Source organism: Benincasa hispida, chromosome 1 (genome assembly GCF_027475165.1).
Source record: "Benincasa hispida cultivar pf3 chromosome 1, pf3_genome.v1.1, whole genome shotgun sequence".
NCBI classification, from domain to species: domain Eukaryota; kingdom Viridiplantae; phylum Streptophyta; class Magnoliopsida; order Cucurbitales; family Cucurbitaceae; genus Benincasa; species Benincasa hispida.
In genome coordinates this window covers 15,701,237-15,724,745 of record NC_143478.1, presented here as the reverse complement: position 1 = coordinate 15,724,745, position 23,509 = coordinate 15,701,237, and the positions used below count along the sequence as shown (strand labels likewise).

The following is a 23,509-nucleotide window of genomic DNA, read 5'->3' as shown; positions in this document are numbered from 1 at the left end:
AAAGAAATGACATACCGCCGTGATCATTGAACTAGAACTAGAACATATCATTAAATCTTCTTCAATATCCTATGTTGTGGTTGTTAATGAAAATCATGATACAATTCCTGTAATTCCAATTAGAATTTTCTCTTACTGTGTATCATTCTCGCCTCACCACAAGTTAAAATGAATACAAACTCAAATGAAACATATTTAACTCGAGCATTTTTTTAAACTATACTCAGATGAGCAAGAGCAATTTTCTATTCTCCAATCTTTACCACCCGGAATTATTGCTTCAGTATAAGGATAAGGGCTCCATTCCCGAATTGACCCTAATCTTCACCCTAAAATTATATAATTTAAACATTTAATCATAAAGATCATTAAAAGGAAAAAAAAAAAAACTCAAAAAGCACAAGGACTGACATCATTTCAGTACATATTTGCAGTAGAGAAAATTTACAAATGAAAACCTGTGTTGACTCCTTTCTGGTTGGAGCAAGAATTGGTTAGATTCTGAACGCTAGAAAAGATTATCATCTGCAATAAGAAACACGACAAGTTTCAGAAATTTTATTATGTAATAATAATGATAGAGCATATTAAAGTTAAAGTTATATCAAGTTCTACAGGCTTGTAAGCCCAATTTCATCTATACAAGTGGCCTAAAAATTGAGAAGTTTGTGTTCAGAGTAGCAAATAGCAGAAACAGGTCACCTTTTAGGAATTCATGTAGCACATCGCTTGTGCTTGAAGATAGTAAGAATCCTTGTATTTTCTGCCACTTCCAGTAAATATTCCACCGTTAATCCAGTCTTCACGATGTATCCAAGCATCCCGCCCAAAATCAAGCACTCCAATAATCTGTCACATTGTTGACATATGCTATTCTATTATCCTAATGGATTAAGGTGGTATTTGGTTCATGTATCCTTTTCAACTAGCCACTTTTCTCATTCGAAGAATGATAACTTTTATGAGCATTTATTCACTTCAAACACACACATTAAGAATGGATCTACGTAAACTCTGCTGCAGCTAGGATATCTGACAATTTAAGACACTCCACACGGTGTATTATCTCCTTTACTCGACATATTATGTATAGAGAAATTGTCCCTAAGGGATTGTTTGGGTATCCAACATAAGATGGTATATCCCCACATCCTATATCATCTCAGTGTTTTGAGGCCCATTATCCTATCTCACCGATTTTAATTGTATGTGGGCCCATTTTCAGAACGTATTTCGTATCTCACCGTCATTTTCCTTCAGTGTATCATATATCATCTCAACGCTTGAACATACTCGATCATACTCGATTGTTCATACTTGATCAGAACTCCCCAGACATCAAAACTCTCCAGACATCAGAACTCCCCACATTTTATATCATCTCAGCACCCCAAACAACCCTTAAGCTTTTTAGCTATCAGATCATTTAGATTTTAACAAGTTCATTCTTATAAATGGATTACATTGTGATGTAGGGAAAACGCAAAATGAAATAATAATATTAGATGTCAAATTTAAAATATTTTAATGCAATTCAACTTACCGCTCCACCTCTCCATGATACAAAAGAAGGGTTTGTTCTTGATTGCAATACCTATTCAGAACAAATCGTTCAATCGTATAGGAGGTCAGATATAATCTCCTATTAACATGGTAATAAATTCAATATAAACAGGCAGGAAACATAGAGTATCAAAATTTCGAGATTCCTAGAACCTTTGCTAATAGTCTTTTAGCTATGAAAAATCTGAAAGCAATGACATCTATAATCTTTGCTTATAGTTCCAAAGCAGGTGTCTGATTTATAGCAGAACTTGACTAACTATTGCCTATAGTCAGAAATAGGCAATAATTATCATAACTATAATCTATTTAGTTATAGTATTTGTCATTGTATTCTAGATTATTGTTATTGTTATTGTTATTTTTGTAATTTTCTCTTCTCTTCTCTTATCTTTTCTTTTCATTTTCTTTTTTAAAAAATTATTTGTGTAGTGTTGGCGGTTGCCCGCCAGGGGGTATCATGCTTCTTCTTTATAATATACGTCGATTTATAATTTGACCATTGCCTAGAAATATATAGGCTACATTTCTGTTTTTAGTCTCATTTTATACCGCTTAGTTTAATTTGTTTATCCTTGCGGGTATAATCCTCTTATATCTTTACAAATTACAACCATCCTTTATTTCTTTCAAAATGAAAATATCTTTAAATAAAAATAATGAGATGAGAAGAAAAGACCTGGAGCCACAAAATGACCCAAAAAATTACAATGGTGACTATAAGGTGAAAGAAAATCCGAATTAGAAGAAGCACCTAATGGAAAATATTGACGTAAGCTATACTCCAAACCTCCTAAGACCCCTACCTCATTTTGAAACACCCTTTGATTCCCTCCAGACAGGTGCGCTAAAATAAGAAATTAACCGACTTGTGAAAGCAATGCCTCGCAGTCAACAATCCTGACTTGGGGGGCCAATGACGCACCAAATATTGCTAGAATCTCGACCAAAACTTATCTGAAAACATACACTATCAAGACTGGTTTACATTCTCCGCTAGTTCCTTGTATTGAACACACCACATAGGACATAAAAGACCAAACTGAAATTAATATTCCCCATCAGCCTCTTCATTTTCTCGATTGTGATTAGCATCGGCCATTTTTGTGGTTCAACGTGGTTATTTTGTGTATATTGATTTATCTGGTTGTATTGGATTATTACTTTTTAGCCAGACTTGGACAATTTGCAGTTTAGTATAAACATTTTACTTTTTGATCCTATGACTAGGTTTCGATTTCATGGTTGGTTTGAACATTTTTGTAGCTTGATCTTTAGTATTATGTTGGTTGAGCTTTGTATGATTTTGTTGCTTAGTTCTCGGAAAAATTTTCTATTGATTTATCATTTATTTACTGTTAATATTTATTCACTTGTACAGGGGGTAAAAGTAACCTTTTTTCTAAAGTTCCTAACTCTACGTATTGAGAATCCTCGTGAAGAAACATGATCCACGCAGATTTCTCATAGGGCATCCCCACCCTGAGGTATCAAACAAGAATTTTGACGGAGACAGAATGAATTAGGAGGTGGATGGTGAGGAAGCCATCTTAGGCCCCTCCCATCCAGAGAATGCCAAAGATCTCCCCAATGCTTCCCCCTCTCGCTAGAGTTGTGCCATCAAATTTAACTTTGAATGGGAGCATATGATAATTTTTTTACTTGTTAGTATAAAAATGTCCTGGATAAGTGTTATAACAAATTTCCAAATTAAAAGAGAATGAATTAGACACAACGAAGTGGCCATGAACTATACAGTCTAACCTCAACAGTGTCTATTGCTTCATTTGAAGGAATTGCATGCAAGACTCTGCAAAGGCAAACAAAGATAGAAACATATACAAGGGCATTAGATTATCTAGCAGTAGAAGATCACTGGCAATAGGTACTTCGGACACTGAAATGACAAGGATGCAGAGATACTGCCATTTTTCCAAATAGCTGCCATGAAAGCAACAAAACTGAAAAATCATTTTTTTCCATCTCATAACATCAAATTTCATTAGGAAAAAATAAAATGAAAGAATACAAGGGGAAATCCAAGCCTACATAATATGCCAAACTGATCAATCAAATTTAGTCCTCACAGGTTCAGCCTAAACCAAAAAATTATATATTTGTCAACAAAACAAGCATCATAAACAAAAAAAAAAAAAAAAAAAAAGCTCGCTCATTTAATTTGAATGAAAATATGCCTACTACCTAAAGCTATAACTTTCTGGTAGAAGTTAGAACAGTTTGGTACGACTTAAATGTAACAAATTAATTAAAGCTAGATAATAACCATTCAGACGGAGAACTTAAGCTTCTAGAATGAAGCTTTCTATGCAATTGTCCTCATCCATAAAGTGAACCATATCCAACTGCAATAGCGTCCTTGCTTAGTGCTCAACTTTGGAATGTTGAACAGTTGTAAAAGGAACTCAGCCAAACATTTCTTTTTTATGGTATCAAATTGATACCATATTGATGAATGAACAATCGTTCACTGAGTTTCCAAATTCAAACTTATCCAAGAAACTAATTCCCATCTAGAATATGGAAACAATTGACATTCTTTGATGCCTATTTGTACAAGCAATATGAGATTAATGAAACATGAAATAACAAATGCCCTTTAAGCTTAAGACAACAAACCTTTCCTCCGTTGCAGGAATAAGACCTCTTGTCAAAGCCACCCCACCTACCTAAAGCCCAAAACAATATTACTACCTCCTGCCCATATCAAATATATGAAATTTGAACTTCATAAACTTAAAACTGAGATTCAAAGCTTTATAATAAGAAACTTACTAACTGTATGCTTAAGAACAGTTTCCTTTGGAGGTCAATCCGCCCTGCTCGGTAATCAAGGAGCTTAACTATTAAAATCTCACATTCTGGTACTGGTAGAATAGATGTATATACGTGCAAGGCTACAAGCATACCTGTTAACAGGATACTGTTTACAATAGCTTCAGCAAGGCCGACTTTCTCTTCTTTCTTTGGCTTAGTTGCATAAACCGGGTAGCTATCCCACATTGGGAAATTAACATTAACGCCAGGATATACATTATCCGGTACATCAGGTCTTCTGGAGTACTCTGTCTGCCATGTCTCTTCCAGCATATCCTCATAGTCATGAAACCTAAAAATATCATCACCAAATTATCAGAATAGTCATCATACAGCTATATTTTGACATGAAAACTAGTCGAATATGATTATCAATAACTGACCATGCACGGGGTGCTTGTGGATACACATCTGGAACCAATAGCATTGGGAAGAACAAGCCCATAGGTGGCACCTGGAGGAGGAGAAGGGGGAGAGATCATGATAAATGATCTTCCTAATAGATGTTCTTTAAATAAAAAATGAAATCATTACGAAGGCACACATTAAGCGCAGTGAGTCTTGTTTTATGAGAACCAGCAGGGGCGCCTTCTTCATATGAATGTACTACAGCAACAGCATCGACCTCCCCTTCCTGTCAATTGAAACCAAATGATAAGAGGAAATCTATCTAAATCCAAGGGCATCAATTAAAGGCAACATCTGTGAAATATACACGGAAGTCCTTGAAAGATTGTTTCATGAGCATGATGTATCTCAACTTTACGTAACTAAGCATTTTTATCAAATACTCCATCACTAACTTTCCAATAGCATATCCTTGAAATACAAATGAGCGGGTTCATAATATGGAATTGGAAACAACAAAATGCATTAAAATCAATTCTATGTGATATCCTTTATGATCATTTTTCTTCTTGAAGACCTGAGACATCTGCATCTATTGCAAATTACTGGAAAATAAAGTGAAGGTACATGAAATCTTGCTACAGAGGAAAATAGGAACAGCATGGAGTCGGTGGAAAAATATTACAAATCACTGCATTGCAAAGGAGCCCTTAACCATAAATTCAAACGCAATGTAGAAGTTATGATATTCTTTTTTTTGGTTAATAGAAACCAAATATTTTCAAGTACTTTGGACTCTCCCCTCTTGAGATCACTCTCAAGCCCCAATTTACTCATCAAAATATTGCCAGTGTTCCTCTTTACCACCCAATCTATTTACAACCTAATACCATAACTACCTTCCTAACTTATTTTTTTTATTTATGAAAACAACTTCTTTCATTGAGGAGTTGGTAGAATACACGGGAAAAAAGATCTAAAAGAAGAGTACCTTCCTAACTAATTACTAATATTCCCTTACAATACTCTAATAACAATCCTATCATATACTAGGGGCAGAAGAAGACTTATAAGAGTGTAGTGTATTAATGAATAATAAGTGTGAAGATACTAGAGGTCAAGGGGCTGTTTGGATTTTTTAAGCTACTCTTAGAAACAGGTTACCGTATTTAAATTGTGTGTGTGTGTGTTTGTGTTTTATTATTTTTTTATGTAGATAACTTCTTTGGCAGAACACTTTCTGGAAACAAATTTACTTTTTGTTTTCTTGGATATCATGTAGTTTTCTAAATTATCAATTCATGAATAGTCAAGAGTGAAAGCTGATTCGGATATAAATAACTCTAAACTAACATACAGAAGCACACCCAAACAGAATTCGAAGTTCAAACATCTTCCAAGAGAAAGATAATTATGAAAAAATTTGCAAAACTTTCAAGGAGACAACAATTATTCAAGAACATAACTTTCATATCTATACTATTGCAGACACAGAAAAGATGGTCAAACTCACCCTAATTTCAGAGTATGACTCTTTCAGCCTATTAAGCATCAGAAGATCTACAGGCTTCGACAAGATGTCAGTACGAATTGGTGGCCAAGTTTGGTGATGCCTTTGAGTCCACAGGAGGCATCTAGATAAGTCCTGAAAACACCTACTGAATAAGTAGAATAGTAAAATAGTAAAATTTCATCACAGATGTCGTTGAGAAAAAATAGTCAAGGCTCGTTTGATAATCATTTGGTTTTTTAAAATTAAGCCTATAGACACTACTTCCATTTTTTTAAATATATATACACACACATGTATATACACATATACACACACATATATATACACATACACATATATACACATATATACACATACACATACACATACATACATACACACACACACATATTATGTTGTCTAAATTTTAGGAGTGTTTCCAAAATCAAATCAAAGTTTTAGGGGAAAAAAGTGTTAAGAACTTGTTTAATTCTTTGGAATTTGATTAAGAATTCGAATGATTCGTTAAAAAAGATGCAAACTACTGAAAATATATTTACGAGCAAACAAGCATAATTTCAAAAACCAAATGATTATGATACCGGGTCAAATAACTAAAGTCCTGTTCGATAACGATTTGGATTTTGGATTTTTTAATTTTTGAAAATTGTGCTTGTTTTCTTACAACTTTTTTACCGCGGTTTTATACTTTCTAACAAAACATTTGAATTCTTAACCAAATTCCAAAAATAAAACAAGTTTTCAAATTATTACTATTATTTTTTATAGTTTTCAAAACTTGGCTTAGTTTTTGAAAACACTCCAAAAAAGTTAACAAAACAAAGAAATCAATAGGTTTCAAAAACCAAATAGTTATCAAAGTAGGCCTAAACTTTGGAGCTTCCAGATTTCTAATACCATACTAATGCTCACTTTCAACGAAACACATATTTGTAGCAACTAAGAAACAAACGAACCTCTCCACCGAAAGGCAAAGTCTTTGCTGTGGCGGGCAAGGCAACACCATCCTAGACACCAAAAGATGAACAATTACAAGTAGATGTGAATATTTAATACTTCAGGAAAAGCATCTATAATTCAAAAATAAAATATCAAATATTGTGATACTCAAAATATGCAAAACCAGCTCTCTCTCTCTCTCTCTCTCTCTCTCTCTCTCTCTCTCTCCCTCCCTCCCTCCCTCAAAAGAAGGTTAGAAAAAATTGAATTTACCTCAATGCAAATAATTGTTGTCACCTGTGCTCCCATGTTAACAACACATGCTGAAGATAGTCCATTCCCAAAAACTGCAGCGAGCCCTTCCTGTGACAACCAAAATAAAAAATAAAAATAAAAATAAAATCATTTAATAAGGAACCCGTAGCAAATAGACAGAAAAATCAATTACCTACGTGATGTGCATAATTGAAGGACAAGAAAATTTGAGTCAAAAGTAGACTTATGACATAAACTTAAAGGAATAATACAAACATTTTAAGTTCTAGATCTTATTAAAAGTTTGGATTTATTGGAATTTACAAGTACTTTAAAAAATTGAAAGAACACGAGGATATACAGAAAATCAATGTGCAAATACACACAAGAGTCGATGATTCTACAGATCGTATTCTCATGACTTAAAGAGCCAATTCACTGTATAAAACGTCACTACGCGCATTTCAAAAGGAATTGCAATCATGAACATTATACGAATAGGATGTACTACATATTTACATATCTGCATGCTTAATAGAAACTAGGCCCTTACCTGATGAACCACTGCTGAACCAAACCGCAAATCTCGCAATACTATTGTCAACATCTCCTTTATTTCTGTTGGTACCAAGTAAAGAAGCTGGTTAATTCTTTTTCCCTAATTGGACTTCAAAGTTGTTTTAAAGAATGCTGTCATAAGCAAACAAGGGAACTAGAGAGGAAAAACACACACACAAGCTTCAGGTCTTTAAAGTATCACAACCTCACATGATAAGAAGTAGGATGACTTCAATAAAATAAAAGGTTCCCTAGCAAGTAAGGCAGAAACAATGACAAACAAGAACTAAGCAAATCAGAGAAGACGTACTTAAAAAATGTAAAATGTCGAAGTTTAACTATGTAAATCCAAAAGTAGAGATGGTGTAAAGTGTGGTCAGCAATCCAGGACCAACCTCTGACATTCAACCATAAAATAATATGATACATCTACATCATTACTCATTAGGGAAAAAAAAACATGGAATACCTGGTGGTTGAATATGGATTTCTTGCATATTATTGATGCCTATTATTTTGCCAGTTATATACCATGCAAGATCATTCAAATTTCGAAAAAATATCATCTCCACGGTCCAATAATTCAGTTTAATCATGGAAAAAAATAATAAAATCAGTAATGGATACCAATACACTTAAAATTTAAGAAATTGTGCCCATACCCAAAATCATTACATATTTATTATACATCAGGATGGGAATAGATGCTGGTTCGGGATAAGTAATGAGAATCTTCTCCAGCTCCAAACATATTTCCCATACCTGCTCCATTTACCAACTTTATATCTAGAAATAACTGAGGCAAGTTTTTCACTTAAGGTAATAACAACTTTCAACAACCATACAACCTATAAAGTTAACTGGAGAATTAAGTTCTATTTTACTTCTCGTCATTTCTATACTTTCAAAAATTCTGTTTCAGTTCCAAAATTTTATAGAAAAAACTATTTTAGTCATTCATGTTAATTTTATGTTAACCATTAAATAGAAATCTGGATCCACTTAGGAAGCTGGCACTGAACCCACAACATGTACTAAATTAATGGCAAAGATAAATAATGTTTTATGCAAAGTTAAAGGGACTAAAATCAAACTAAAAGAACTTTAGGGACCATGAAATAACCCTAAACTTTGGAGAGAAGATATTTAACCTTTTGAAAAAGTTTGTTTCACTTTATTTTCTTAATAAAGTCTGCGCCCACCTCAAAGCCTCAAGGCCCAGACTTTGGAGACATCAAGAGTTTTCCTTATTAAGCTCACACAAATATTCAACCACAAGACCTCTAGGAAGGGTTTACTCAAAGATCACAGGCCTTAGCCAACCGGCTACCCCTTGGGAGCTACAAAACTCATTTCACTTGTTTTGATGATCATTTGATTGTCCAAGTAAGATTCACAAAATGATAAGAACAGAAAAATTGTAGATGTGAAAAGTACCGCGGTTGTCAAATGTTTCTGGGACCACTAGAATAGCAGAATACAAGTTTCTTTCAGTATGAGGGATATGCAATTTCTCTATCAAAATCCAGTCCCAAATAGCATGCAAGTCCTCAAGTACCTGAAATGTACCAGATAAACCTTCAAAATAATGTCTGAAGCGCATGAAAGCTTCAGTAAACTATACTCCTTTCATCTAAAGTCTGCACATATTCAGATTTTAAGATACGTCTGAGCGAGTTGATATTTGTTAAAATAAAATATTGCAGGTCATTATCATTTCCCCCCAATCCTTGAAAACTAAAATTTGCCCAAGTGTGGTGGAATAATTGACAGAAAATGTGGTACTATCAAAGTACAATCATGAATGACAGAAATTGCATTATTATCAAAGTACAGTTATGGATGTACATACCGATTCAGCTTAACTTCCCCAGACAATGCCTAAAAGGAAAAGCAAAATAACTATATCCTAATCTAACTTTCACCATTCATAAAACACAAGTGTTGCATAGGAAGCTTATACTATAGTACATCTATTTTGAAGAAACTACTGGCAAGAGATATTGCCCACATGAGACAATACCTGTTGCGTAGGGTAATACTGTGAGATATTCAAGTGACCTCTGCGAATAGGACGGTGCAGGCAGTATGGCTCACTGGGTGATATTTTAAGAGCATCCTCACCGCAAATAAACTGTCTATATTTGATTACACTAGAACTAAGCTCCTTGGAATCAGTATCTACGTGCTGGTCCAAAGGCTCATGGTTCACATCCTTGGAGCTTGAACTTTCTGAAAAAACAACTGATGAAGGTTACAGAAGAATATCTGATGTGCTATCAAAATACATTATTGAATCAATGGTGGAGAGGGCAGATGATCAGAATATCTGCATATTCCCAGAAAGAAATTTTTTAAAAGAAAAGTCAGAGACATGTTACAGAGCTGTCTTGTAATGCATGTTCAAGATCTGATGACAATGAAGAATACGAATACTTATACAAATAGTGCAAAGCAAAGAATCCAGAGAACATGTCAAGAATTATTTTGTCATTGAAGGAAGAAGAAGACAGTGAAGATAATAGTTAGAAGAATATAAGGACTAATTCAACACACAATACCCATGAAGAGTAATTTCGAGATTCAAGATTTAATTTAGCTTTACAAAGAAGATGATGAAGAATAAAGGATCGGTACAACACATCCCATAAAAAGTGACTTTAGAAGATTAAAATTTTATTTTAGCCTCATGCTTCAGGGCTTTATCAAAATTTCAAATTTTGTTGGCATCTTAAATGAATAAAAGAAGTGCAAGACACAACATAAACACTTTCATGCCTGCTAATGGTATTTGAAAAGGCACGGAAAGTTAACTAAATGATTATTACCCACTGCCACTGGCGAAGTAGGGTCCCTCTCATGTACGTCTGTCCAACTAAAGTCAGTATCCTTCTTGCCATTATGCATATTATGCCCATCAACTCGTCCCATCTGTAGACCATTCACAAGAGAAGGAATAAAACCATTGTTTTCCAGTAAGTTGCACCTAATTAGTTCTCATGCTTCAGTTTGAGAATGTTTAGTAACCATCCAGGGCACTACAGCATTCAGAATAGCAAAATTTTAGAATTTGTTACTGAGATAAACAAAATAGTTGTTCTTTTGGCACAAAAAGAAATAATTATGTTAAGAATTGCATGTCATGCAAGAAAATTCAGATTGTGGATTGAAGAGGTGAAGTAATTTATCTTCTTGTAAGGTAAAGTTAAGCATATCAATATTATAATGGAAAAAGAAATTTTCAATGTGATGGTTAATAATGTCGGCAAACTCAAAGGCATCCTAGATAGTCTCATTAGATAAACAAATAATTTGATTCTCAGGTACAAAGAGCTTCACTACTCCATCACTCCAAAAAACCACTAGCCAGTTTGCTATTCAGCTTACTTTAACAGTATGACACACATAAGAACGGCACTTGAATAGACAGTAAGTGAGATTAAAAAAGAGAACTAATGTGGTCTTCTAATTATATTAGACACAAAAAGAATTGTATCTGTATGCTTCTACATCTTAATGCCATTTAGTTGATCTAAATGAGCACAAAATAGTCTATTACACATTTCTTAGTCTTTCAAACTAGAATGCCATATGCTTTAGAGATGCAACATGAAATGTAACACCCCAGGCCCAGGATTCGGACCAAGATTCGGAATCCGGATTCAGCCCCTGATGGCCCCGGCATTCCCCTATGACCTGACTACGTCATCCTCACTTGCCTCGAATGCTTCTAGAAGTGAAAGTTGTCCCCACAAACCAACACTAGGTCCTTTCAGCATGCTTTGTCCTCACTCACATGCATCCTAGGAAAATTTCAGGAGGTCACCCAACATAAGGATTGCTCCAAGCTAAGCACGCTTATCTTTGGAGTCTTATGATTAAGCCACCGAAAAGGAAGGTGCACCTTGTTGGTATAGGTAGTAACTTTCAATTCTTTTAAGCCTTTTCTTAACCATACTTTCATGTCCTCAGGATCCCTCTCATTCGGATGTGATATCGGTTCATTCATGTACCCCTCCTGAACTCGGGTCGTTACATGCCCACCAGCTTCCGCTTGGTTGTCCCGAACCACTCCTCTCTGATACCATTTGTAACACCCCAGGCCCAAGATTCGACCCCTGATGGCCCAGCATTCCCCTGCATCCCTTGCGACCTGGATACGTCATCCTCACTTGCCTCGAATGCTTCTAAATGTGAAAGTTATCCCCCACAAACCAACACGGGTTCCTTTCAGCATGTTTTGTCCTCACTCACATACATCTTAGGAAAATTCCCAGGAGGTCACCCAACATAGGATTGCTCCAAGCTAAGCATTGCTTAACTTTGGGATTCTTATGATTAAGCTACCGAAAAGGAAGGTGCACCTTGTTGGTATAGTTAGTAACTTTCAATTCCTTTAAGTCTTTCTTAACCATACTTTCATGCCCTCAGGATCCCTCTCATTCGGATATGATATCAGTTCATTCATGTACCCCTCCTGAACTCGGGGTCGTTACATGAAAGCTCTCTTATACCATAAGTTATCATTAACACATTTACCCTTTTTCATATCTCTATAAAGTATTGGACTTCAGCTTTTTTAAGTGATGAGAAACATTGCTTTCATTCAGTTGAATGAAAAACTTCACTTCAGTTAATCGTATCCCTGAGTATAAAATAAACCAAGAATGTGTTTTCAAGTTGCAAATCGAACATAGCCAGAGAAAGTTACATTGCTGCAATAAATAAGCAATAGATCTCAATTAACTTCATTACCACTCCGAATCCAGAACAATGGTATGCCTACCTTGCGCGGGAAAGAACTGTTAGCAACCTCTTCATCCAGAAACGGTATTTTTAGCAACGAGGCAATCTAGAGACAGACAAAATTGAACACCCAATCAAAGAAATAATTCCATTAATGTGAATATAAAGCTCACATGACACTCACAACATCATATGCCCTCTCCCGCTCCATGTGCTGTGCAGTTGTAACTTGTGAATTAAGCATCTGAAACCCCAGAAATATACAATTTTTGTCAATGTTGATTGAAATAACATTGATAATGTTGTAAACGTCTTAAAACGTATTCTAAACCTGATCTTGAACATTTCTCTTGGGCACTTGATTGGTATAACGAGCAATGCAATGAGGAACATTAAAGGGAGCATCCTGCGATGCAAGCCCAATCCTAATATTTGCAGATCCTTTACACCCAAAGAAGTACCGTAACAATTAGAGTATATAAAATATGATTAGCTCAGTGAAAAAAAGAGTGTAGATACTTGAATTTGCGAAGATGGAAAGGAGAAGCAGAATCACAGAAAACAAATATGAACTGAGAGAGACGAATTTGCAGTACCAGGGTTTATCACTACCAAATTTGAACCTCGTTCGGAAATAAGTTGTGAAGGTACAACTGATTTCAGGTAATCCTGCGAGTGGAAGAACGAAGAAACAATTCAAAAAGGGTAAACAGAAAATAAAAGGAGAGAAAAATATGATAATACAGAGATCAGTTCTTTGCCCTCACCATGGCGAAGGCGTTCGTCTTGCTGCAGCGCAGCTGAGCACACCTCAAATTGGCGCTAATCACTAACGTCCGGTGAGTCGCCGTTACCTCCGTAACTAGTTCCAGATATTTTTTCTTTTTTTGGCACGAATTTTTTTCTTTTTAATATATATATATACACAAGGTTACAGAATTATTCCTTCTAATTAAAAATAAAAGCTGCATGATTTATGCTCACTTTGGCAGCTATTCAAAAAATTAGAGAGCCTTTTCCTATTCTTTTCCTTTTAAAATTAGATTTCTCCTATTGAGTTCAATGGAAAGAGTAAAATTATACGGGAAGAAGGTAAATGAATTACTTTTTGTATGATATATTTATAATCATATATAAATTTAATTATGGGCTATGCCCTTCTCATTTTAGTTTCTCGTGGAACATAACTAATTGTCGTTATATGAGGGGCAAATTATACATTACTCCATTTTATTGGCTAATGTTTAAATTATTACTTATTTCTTTAAGAGTGATATTAATTCCCAAAAAAAAAAAATTAGTACATGCTATTTACAATAACCAATTTGTCTTTGCAATGACATAATAACTGCAGTGATAAGAGCACGCAGAAGAGGTTAAGCTCAACCATTTGGTTTAAATCCTATAAAATTTGAGATAAGCACATCAAAATCGATTCAAGTATAACTGAATAGATAAAACACACTGATTACTAAGTCAGGTTTGATTTTCGACTCTAGAATGGTTGAACTAATAAAGAAGATTGCCCATTTGATTCTAGCACAAAGTGGAGAAGTACAAAGGACTGAATGCCGCAGCTCAAATTGAATAATAACTCATCAGAGGACAACAATGAAACGAAGATATCCTAGAAAAAGAGAACAGCCGACTACAAGAAAAGTAAAAAACTTGTTTGCATCAATGGTGAAAATGTGTGTAAATCTAAGAACTGAATGCTAGAGCAAATTAATCCAATCGCCAACCGTTGCTTCTTCCATAAATCTAATGTGTTTTTGCTTTATGTGTCTTCTTTTTCGAGTGCTTCTTCGGGCTTGTGCTCTTCATCCCTAGGAAGAAAAGCAAAGCACCAAAAAGTGCAACGTGCTGCCAAGAAAATAGGATTCCATAAGTTTTTTTTTTTTTTTTTTCACAAGTAAACTGAGATTATTAAAATGTAACTGATGGGGGGGGGGGGGGGGGGGGGGGGGGGGCGCAGTTAGAAAGCACATCAACAAACCTGCAAGAAATCAGGCACCAGGATACCGAAAGAAGGTTTCTGAGGGCTATAATTGAAGAAATCAAAAAAAACCGGGGTGATAATAGCCAATTGCAGAAGCTGAAAGAGAAGACTAATTTCTTAGTGCATAAATTTATAGCAACATTGACCCCCACTAAATATAAACGTTGGCAACAAATGTATACTTGCGGCTATAATTTTGAGCATGGTGAATTCTTACCAGGAGATACGCTCCAACTCTGCTGCCAAAAACAAACAGAAGGCCTCCAATCCCTTTAAGAGATAAAGAAATGGCAACCAAGTGTCTGACCTGCAGTAAATTATCGAAGTTTGAAAAAGAAAAGTTACAGTGTACTCATATTGTCAACATTGAAATAGTGAATAAGAAGAGAGCAGCAGTCAACACTGGAGACAAACAGATGGTGGAAAACATGGCCTTACATCAATATCAGGTATTGCTACCCCCAGCTTGGATGATAAGTTTCTCCTCAAAACAGCTACCTTTGAAGAAAATTCCGCGGCTGCTGGCCCACCATTATTGGCAAACTCATTAAACCTAATAAATGGATGTGTGTAAAGTCAATAAGGCTGAGTTTGGCCTGCCTTCAAACTAGACAGTTGAAAGAAAACATTTTTTTTTATGGCTTTCATAAAAAATTATGCATCTGGCAAACAAGGCATTGCTCGAGATATTCATGCATGTACTTTAGAGACACAGAGAATGGTGTAGCTCTCAAGTGATCGAACTATTTCTTTGACATTTAGATGAGAGACCAAATTGTTGAAAGTGCGAAAAAAAAAATCACAGGAACCACATTTTTGAAAGATTCTAGGGGGAAAAGATCCTAATGTGCACGATCAATTGCACAGAAAAGTTTACATAAAAAACTTTCTCATGGTTTCTTTTTGATATAGTGAGTGTCTAGATATGAAAAGGACAACTATCTAACCCTACTACTAGATTTAAAAACGAAAAGAACTCTAGAATACTAAATCTTAAATGGGTGATTGCTATGACTTAAGCTATTCCTTCAGACTATTTATTATTTGCATTGGCTCAGCCAATCTATGGCTGTTGAGTTCCCCAATCTATGGTCATTGAACTTTCCCCCAATTAATCAGTATCCAAGGGGAGTTCATTTCTACAACATTTCTGCTCGATATCAAATATCGAGTTTATTACTATAAAATTGAAAACATGTTTACATGATTAGCTAATGGAAAGTTTCACCCTCGAATTAAGGAGTAAGAACCAAGATCCGACCAGCGTGAGACAACATAACTAGAATGGCTTGAAACATAAAATTGTAAAATTGGAGATCTTCAATGTATTTGTCTTCTATCCCCTTGTTTAACAAAGTTCATTCAATTTTGAAAGCATAAAATCAATACTTTATCCCCTACAGAAATAAACGTGCCCTCTAAGTCTTAAGTATAACCTTCTTCATATCAAAACCAACGCCAGGAATTAATAAAATCTCAGCAATAGCAACAATGGCTTCTCATGAAAACACTTTCAACCCTCCACTCTCAACCAAAGCCAGAGAATGTAAATTTTAGATATAAAATGGTCCGTAATCTCGATGAAAATTAGACACTAGCGGTGTAGAATCCATCACAAACAAATAATCGAAGGAAAATGAATGGGGCCTAATAAATCTCGCCCATTTGAAGTAGAAAGTTCAGCCAGGCAGAATTCCGTAACAGAAACACAACAGCAACACAATCACTGAGCATATAAACAGTAAGAAGAAAAGCATGTATATATTAGAAAATCCAAAGACCCATTTCCGGAATGAAAGCAAGAAAATCGTAGAACAATAAAAGAGTCGAAGTGGGAGAAACATATAGATTGAAATCGATTGATTACAGATCCAGTGAATCTGAAGGTTGAGAAAGGAATATGAGAGAACTTACATCTGCCAGGCGGAGAGGATGAAGATGGAGGCAAAGAGAAGCCGTCCAAGGAAGGAGAAGAACCCCATATTTCTTAATGTTGGTCCGAGGTTGAAGAACAGAGAAAGCTAATCTCGGCCCGGTTGTGGATCGGCAACTGCTTCGGCTCAGGTGACGAAGAAATTTTATACTCACGGTGCCTTTACAAATGGGAGACCCACAGAACCAGAATTTCCAGTTTGTAAATTGTGAAATCCAACTCAAAGCCACCCGGTCGGTCAAAATTCAAATTTAAAACAATCTAATCGATTGTAAATCTCTCTCCAAATGAAAAGCCTTTTGGAATTATTTCAAAGAAATTTAAATAAATAAATAACCCTTTTGGAACATAAATTTGAACACAAAATTCAAATTCATTCAGTTTTGATCTCCGCATTTTGAAAAGATTTAGGTTAAATTACCCCCACACATATAACTTTCTAAATTTTATGTTTGATGTAACCTTTTTAGATTAATAGAGTTCTACAAAAATAATAATAATAATAATAATAATAATTAATATATTAAATTAAGGGTGTTTTTTGGACCAATCCTAAAATTCGAGTAGGTTAGGTTAACAACCTATATCTGTGATGGGTTGGGTTTGGTCGTCAACTTATTCTTTTCTTTTTAATTAAAAATATGTAAATTTGTCTAATAACTAAAATCTCATAAAATTCAAATGTTAAATACCAAATATCTATGATATTTATTACAAATTTTAAAACAAATATCATAACAATTTAAAAAAATTATTAAAAATTCATAAATTAATCCATAAAAGTAATCAAACTTTTAAAATATATATATATATAAATAAATTTGGGTTGGGTTGGATTAATCCAAATTTTTTCAAGTCAATCCATGAACAAACCAAACCCAACCCAGGAACAAAACTACTCAAACCTTACATTTTGGGTTGAATAATTCGGATTATTTAAAACTATATTAAATATAAATTTGATTTTTTTGTCAAATGGTATATATATATTTGAATTTTATGTGTAATAAAATTTTGAAGTCGTAAATTTGTTTCTATGTGACTTTAAAAGATTTGAAAGTTTATTGAGTAAATTTATAATTTTAAAGATTTAGGGTCAAACAAATACAATTATTAAAGTTTAAAGACTAACTTTAAAATTTTGGTTGACATGTAATTTTCATATTTCTTTTATAGGACTTGTTGATTTGAGTTCTTATACTTTTAAGTGACTAAATTTTGTTGGTGTGCTTCAAATAAAATATAAATTTAATCTTTATTTTAATTTTATTTATTTATTAAATATTATTATTTATGAGCCTTTCTACTCTAAATTATACTTTATTACTTGAAAATTGTTATTACTATTTGACCAATTTTTATAGCACTCATTTTGAAGGATTATTTTTTTAGGCATATTACTCTTTCTTTTTTAGAAAATTTAGACCTACTAAATTTAAAATTTATTAAAAGGATATAATCTCAAATCGGAGACTTAACTGAAATTGAGAAATAAGACATAAAAAGTGGTGTTTTGACTAGAATTTTCCTTCCGTGGATAAGTATATAATTTTTTTTTAATTCCAATCATTTAACATATGACTATATAATTGCAAATATGCCTATCATTTTTTTTAAGAATTAATATGTATTGTGTTGGATATGGTAAATATGGATGATATTAAAATAATGTTAAGAATCTATTAAAAAGAAAAATTGTATAATGTTAAGAACCATTATTTTCATATAAAGTTTTTAGAAAAAAAATATTTTCAAATTTCAGTAATTAATGCAAAATTTCAAACAAGCGAGAGATGTAACTCATATCTAAACTCAAAATTATAATATAAAAGTTTAGGTCCCATCCCATATTCATTTCGTTTTTAGTTGGTTGTTTTTAAAATTAAGCTCATTTTCTTCACATTTTTTTATAATTATTTGTATATTTATTAAATAAAATAGTTGAATTTTTAGCCAAATTTTTAAAAGTTACTTTTTTTAGTTTTAAAGTTTTTGTTTGGTCTTTTAAACTATTGTAAAAAAGTTGGATGACAAATCAAAGAAATTTGGATGTAGTATCTATAGATCTAATTTTTCAAAAATAAAAAATAAAATAATAAAATAATTACCAAATAGGATATTAACAAAAAAAAAATATATATTTTTATTACAAAAATATTATTATTATTATATCCTCATATAGTTATGAGAATCAAAACTCATACTTCCAGAATTTGAAGAGGTAAATAATGCTTGCCTAGTTATTTCTATGTTAAGGACCGGGTGGATATAAGCATATTTGTAGGGCACGTTACTTACTTAAAAATGTAATCTCAATTTAGAGAGGTGGGTCTCAAGCTCGGTTATGTTTGGGTTATTTATCAAAATAATATTTTAACTAAAATTGAAATAGGATATTTTGGAGTAACTAAGATTGAAAATATATAGATTTAAGATTATTTATATACAAAAAAGAATGTTTAAAAGTTTAATCTAAAAAAAGTTTAATTAGGATACAATATCTCTTTATGTTGTATTATTTAATAAATCATTTTTGGTCTTCAACTTTTATTAAAATAATAATTTAATTTATGAACTTATGTGTTTGTAATGATCTAGTCCATGTACTCACAAATTTGTAATAATTTAGTATTTGAACTTTAAGAAGTAATAATTTAGTCATTATACTTTACAATTTATAATGAATAATGAAAATATTCTTAAGTTTTAATAAAAATTTTTACACATGATCATTAAATTGATCGAAAATCAATTTTTTAAATAAATTATAATGATTAAGTCGTAACATAATATTTTTTTTAAATGATTACATAATAAAAATTAATATTTAATTGTAAATACATTTTTCATAATAAAGACTAAATTGTTACAATTTTCAAAATATAGGTACTGAATTGTTATTTATTAAAGTTTAGGGATTAAATTGTTAATAATTTAAAAATAAAAATTAAATTGTTGTCGATTAAAGTTCAAAGACTAAATTATTATATCAATAAAAATTTATGGGCCAAAATGATTTTAAACCTTATTGTAATCTTTGTTATTATTATTAAGTCCTCATATTGTTGCGAGATGAAACTCTTACTTACCAATCTTACTTATCAATTTTAAAGAATGTTGAGTTACATCGTTTACATTTTTTTTCTCCTTTCATATTTTATTATTTTCCATTTTTTTAGTTATCCCTCTTGCCTCCACTCACATGCTCTCCATTCCCTTAATTTTTTTCATATAAATTCTCTCTATCTATCCTCTATTTTTTAGGGAAAAAAAATTGAAAGAAAAACCAGGAACTCTTTCCTCTAAATACAAAAGAAAAAAAATAAACCAAACCAAACTAGAATTATCAAACTTTATATACATCTTTTCTCAGCATCCTTATAAATTTTACACTTTCTTCATTTTCGATCCCTATATTAAACTCTTTATTCTCCGTCTCTTGTAAACACTATAAACAAACCCATCAAAAGGTAATTCAAATCTTATTATTCCTTAATTGTTTTCAAATTAATTTGAAATTTTAGAATTTGATATTAAGAGTTCAACAGAAATTCTTAATTTTCAAATTTCTAGAATTTTTATATAAAAAAGCCTAACTTGGCCCAACCTAATCCAAGATGCCCCTAGTTAAAAGAGGGGAAAAAAACCACACTTTGTCTTTTCAATATTATTTTCACTGAAATTTGCTTACCTTGTATTTTATATTATTTACGTGATTACTTTTTATTAATTTATTCAAATGAAAAATGAGAATAAAGAACCAAACTCGGTTGTAGATCTAGAATTTTTGTTTTTTAGGCTTAATTTAAAATATTATAATGAGTAAAAAGAATTCAAATTAAAAATTTAGTTCATTAATTTTTCAATTTTTTGTTTCATATACCATTGAACTTTAAAAATGTCTAATAGACTCATGAGCTTTCCATTCATGTTTAATATTTTTTCTAAATATACAATTTTTTAAAAAGGTTAATTGATCAATTAGATATAAAATTAAACTAATGTCTAATGAAATGTAAACTTTCAATTTTTTGTTTAGTAGATCCATGAATTAAAAAAAAAATCAAATGTCAATGACAAATTACTCTATTAAACACAAAAATATAATTTAAAGAAATTACCTGTACAAGGATTCAAACTTAGGACTATTAAGGAGGGTTGAAGCATCTTACCATTATGTCATATGGTACTTTGATAATTAAGATGACATTGTTTTATACTAATATAAAAATACATTGAAGTTGGGGCTCGGCGTATGTTAAATTTACCTTAGACTTAAATAATTATTTTTCAAAATTCATAAGTTAAAATGAGCATTTTAAAGATTTATGAATCATAATAAAACAAATCCAAACATTCAATGATCAAAATAAATATTTGGAAAGTTTTAGAATGAGAAATGAAATATTTCTAAAATATATAGGATCAAAAGCTCAACGTTTATAGAAAATTAAAGGTGGTAGACTATTTAATATTTTATCTTTTAAAATTATCACATGTAGTTAAATTTTGTTATAATTTAAACTTTTACGGTGAAATTTGAATATCGAATAGATATATATTTCATTTAGCTTGAATAATAAGTATTTGACATAAAATTTAGTAAGAAAAAATAGTAATTAAAATTCTATGAATTTGCTTAAAGTTAATTTACTATGAAAATAAAATAAATTAAACATAGTTGAAATTATTTAGAATATGAGGTTTTTTGGTGAATGAATATATTTTCATTAAGTTAAATTATCAATATATTTGACCTTAAAATTTAAAATAGTGAAACAGATGTAAATAAAAAAAATATGAATAAACTTAAAATACATATGATGTAATTGAAAAAAAAAATTATAAACTAAAATTTATAAAGGATTGACATAATAAAATATCACCAACGTTGTTTGTTTGTTTTTCTCGTGGATCTTTTGAATTAATTGATAAAAGGTAGCTTAAATAAGATTAACCTTTTAAATTATTTATGTTTGTTTTAGGCATATCTTTGATACTAATGGTACAAAATTATACAAAATTTGGATTTTTTTTTTAAAATAATGTTTTTTTAAAATATAATGACAAAAATAGGGTTGGAGGGAAACATTTTCTAAAAATAGATGTTTTGGGAAACTATTAACAAAATTGAGGTAGTGGAATCGTGTACCGGTACACGATTTCCATGTGGCAAACTCGTGTACCCGGTAACACGAGATCATTTAATCCAGTCAGCACCACGTTGGGTGACTGGTTAACCGGTTAGATGCAAACTCGTGGAGCCGGTCCACGATTTGCTTATTTTTTTTCTTTTTCTTTTTCTTTTTTGTAAGTTTGTTGACTATTTTTTTTAATTGTAGATATACAACAATATTAAAACTTTAGGAATTGATCCACAAATTCCTTCATTATTAAACTTAATTATATATTTAATCTACAATGAGAACATCTTGCATTTATATTAAAAAAATATATATATCATGATATTAAAGAATATTTACAATTAGTTCTTTAATTTACAATTTGAAAATGAAAGTTTACGTGAAATTTAAAAACGACCCCCCTTGGCCCTTATCCCTCATGAGTTGTTTTCGTGTCTCTTTAAATTAGGTTCACCTATTGTCGCTGTCGTCTATGATGAATATGTCTTCGATCAGTGTTAGCAACATTAAGTCGTCTTGTTTGTTGAATAATACCTTCTAGGTTGACCAATGTTTGCTGCCACATTGAACCCAATTCTGGTAAGTTATTCTGCACTGAATATGGTTGAACATCGCCGATAAAATTATTCTGTACAATAAAAAATAAATAAATATTAAACAATATTTATATCATATATATGGAAAATATCTGATTTTAAATCTCTTACCATGCAGTAATAGTAAGCACCGTCAGGTGTGATAAATCGCCTCGTGATCGAATTGTACCAGGGAAAATAGTTGTCTGATACAGCTGGCCCATTTGTTATTGTTAATTCTCCCTATGCACAACCATCATGTTGTCCCAGTAGGATAAATATTCCGCATGGTTTAACGCAGTCTTGGTCGTGCTTACCTCTCAAATCGATCTGGTGTAGTACTGAGAGTGTATAGGACAACGAAGGTATCGTTTGTCGCAGATCGAACTGTCTCAACACACGATCTATATGATGCCACTCTACTATATGGAAGCATATAAGAGGCTAACAGTCAACCAAATGTCTTCACCATCACGACAATAATCAGGTAAGGATGACCAAATCTGTTGTGTGTATGACGTCCAAATAATCTGACAAAAAAAAAAAAAGTATACATATAAAATGTTTTAAATATTCATGTATATCACATTTACTACCTGATTATGTATCAGTATGTCGAATATTTTTTTGTACACGAGCAACATATTTGCTGACTGTTCAGAGGCAGCTAATACATCATTCCATCTAAAATTATAAAAAATACAATTAATTTATATTCTTACATAAAATGGTAACGAAATAAATATATAAATGAAATAATATCTGGTATCCCTCCTTTATCCTTATACTACAGACCATTTAGGTTATTACTTAAGGCATGATCCACTTGTATATCTCATATACATGCTTAAGTTTACATACAATAACCACGAATCTTTGTTTATTGGATATGAGTAAATGCAAATAAAATAACTCTTATTTTATTAATAAGAATGTGTACAAAGTTTACAAACTATGAGACTCCGGGAGAATTAGGACACTAATCCCAACAAAAGTGATGATTAGTCTTATCCCCATATAGTGCATTCTGAACAAAAAGCCAACTGGCATCTTTGCATATGCAAAAGGGCTAGCGATCACTTACAACAAAAAGTACCAGAA

The 23,509-nt window shown here is 32.2% G+C and overlaps 2 protein-coding genes across 3 annotated transcripts; both read right to left on the bottom strand.

Annotated features, from left to right (window-relative positions):
- Positions 1–20: 20 nt before the first annotated feature.
- On the bottom strand, positions 21–13,851 carry ARP9 (actin-related protein 9). 2 transcript variants are annotated; one of them, XM_039021426.2, is made up of 22 exons: positions 13,525–13,851; positions 13,354–13,426; positions 13,089–13,198; positions 12,942–13,001; positions 12,798–12,863; positions 10,840–10,942; positions 10,035–10,243; positions 9,449–9,569; positions 8,007–8,071; positions 7,472–7,561; positions 7,216–7,266; positions 6,260–6,391; positions 4,943–5,032; positions 4,782–4,852; positions 4,491–4,690; positions 4,357–4,400; positions 4,201–4,250; positions 3,328–3,373; positions 1,544–1,594; positions 703–849; positions 412–525; positions 21–329 (listed from the first exon to the last, which is right to left on the bottom strand). In XM_039021426.2, exons 1-20 carry the CDS (start codon positions 13,525–13,527, stop codon positions 706–708), a joined length of 1,779 nt encoding a protein of 592 aa, XP_038877354.1. In that variant the 5' UTR covers positions 13,528–13,851; the 3' UTR covers positions 21–329; positions 412–525; positions 703–705. The 2 variants fall into 2 exon arrangements, with proteins under 2 accessions (XP_038877354.1, XP_038877353.1); XM_039021425.2 differs by having other exon boundaries at positions 459–525.
- Positions 13,852–14,261: 410 nt separating this feature from the next.
- On the bottom strand, positions 14,262–17,130 carry LOC120069646 (uncharacterized). Its single transcript, XM_039021429.2, has 5 exons — positions 16,671–17,130; positions 15,195–15,309; positions 14,974–15,063; positions 14,754–14,852; positions 14,262–14,620 (listed from the first exon to the last, which is right to left on the bottom strand). Exons 1-5 carry the CDS (start codon positions 16,736–16,738, stop codon positions 14,519–14,521), a joined length of 474 nt encoding a protein of 157 aa, XP_038877357.2. The 5' UTR covers positions 16,739–17,130; the 3' UTR covers positions 14,262–14,518.
- Positions 17,131–23,509: the final 6,379 nt, after the last annotated feature.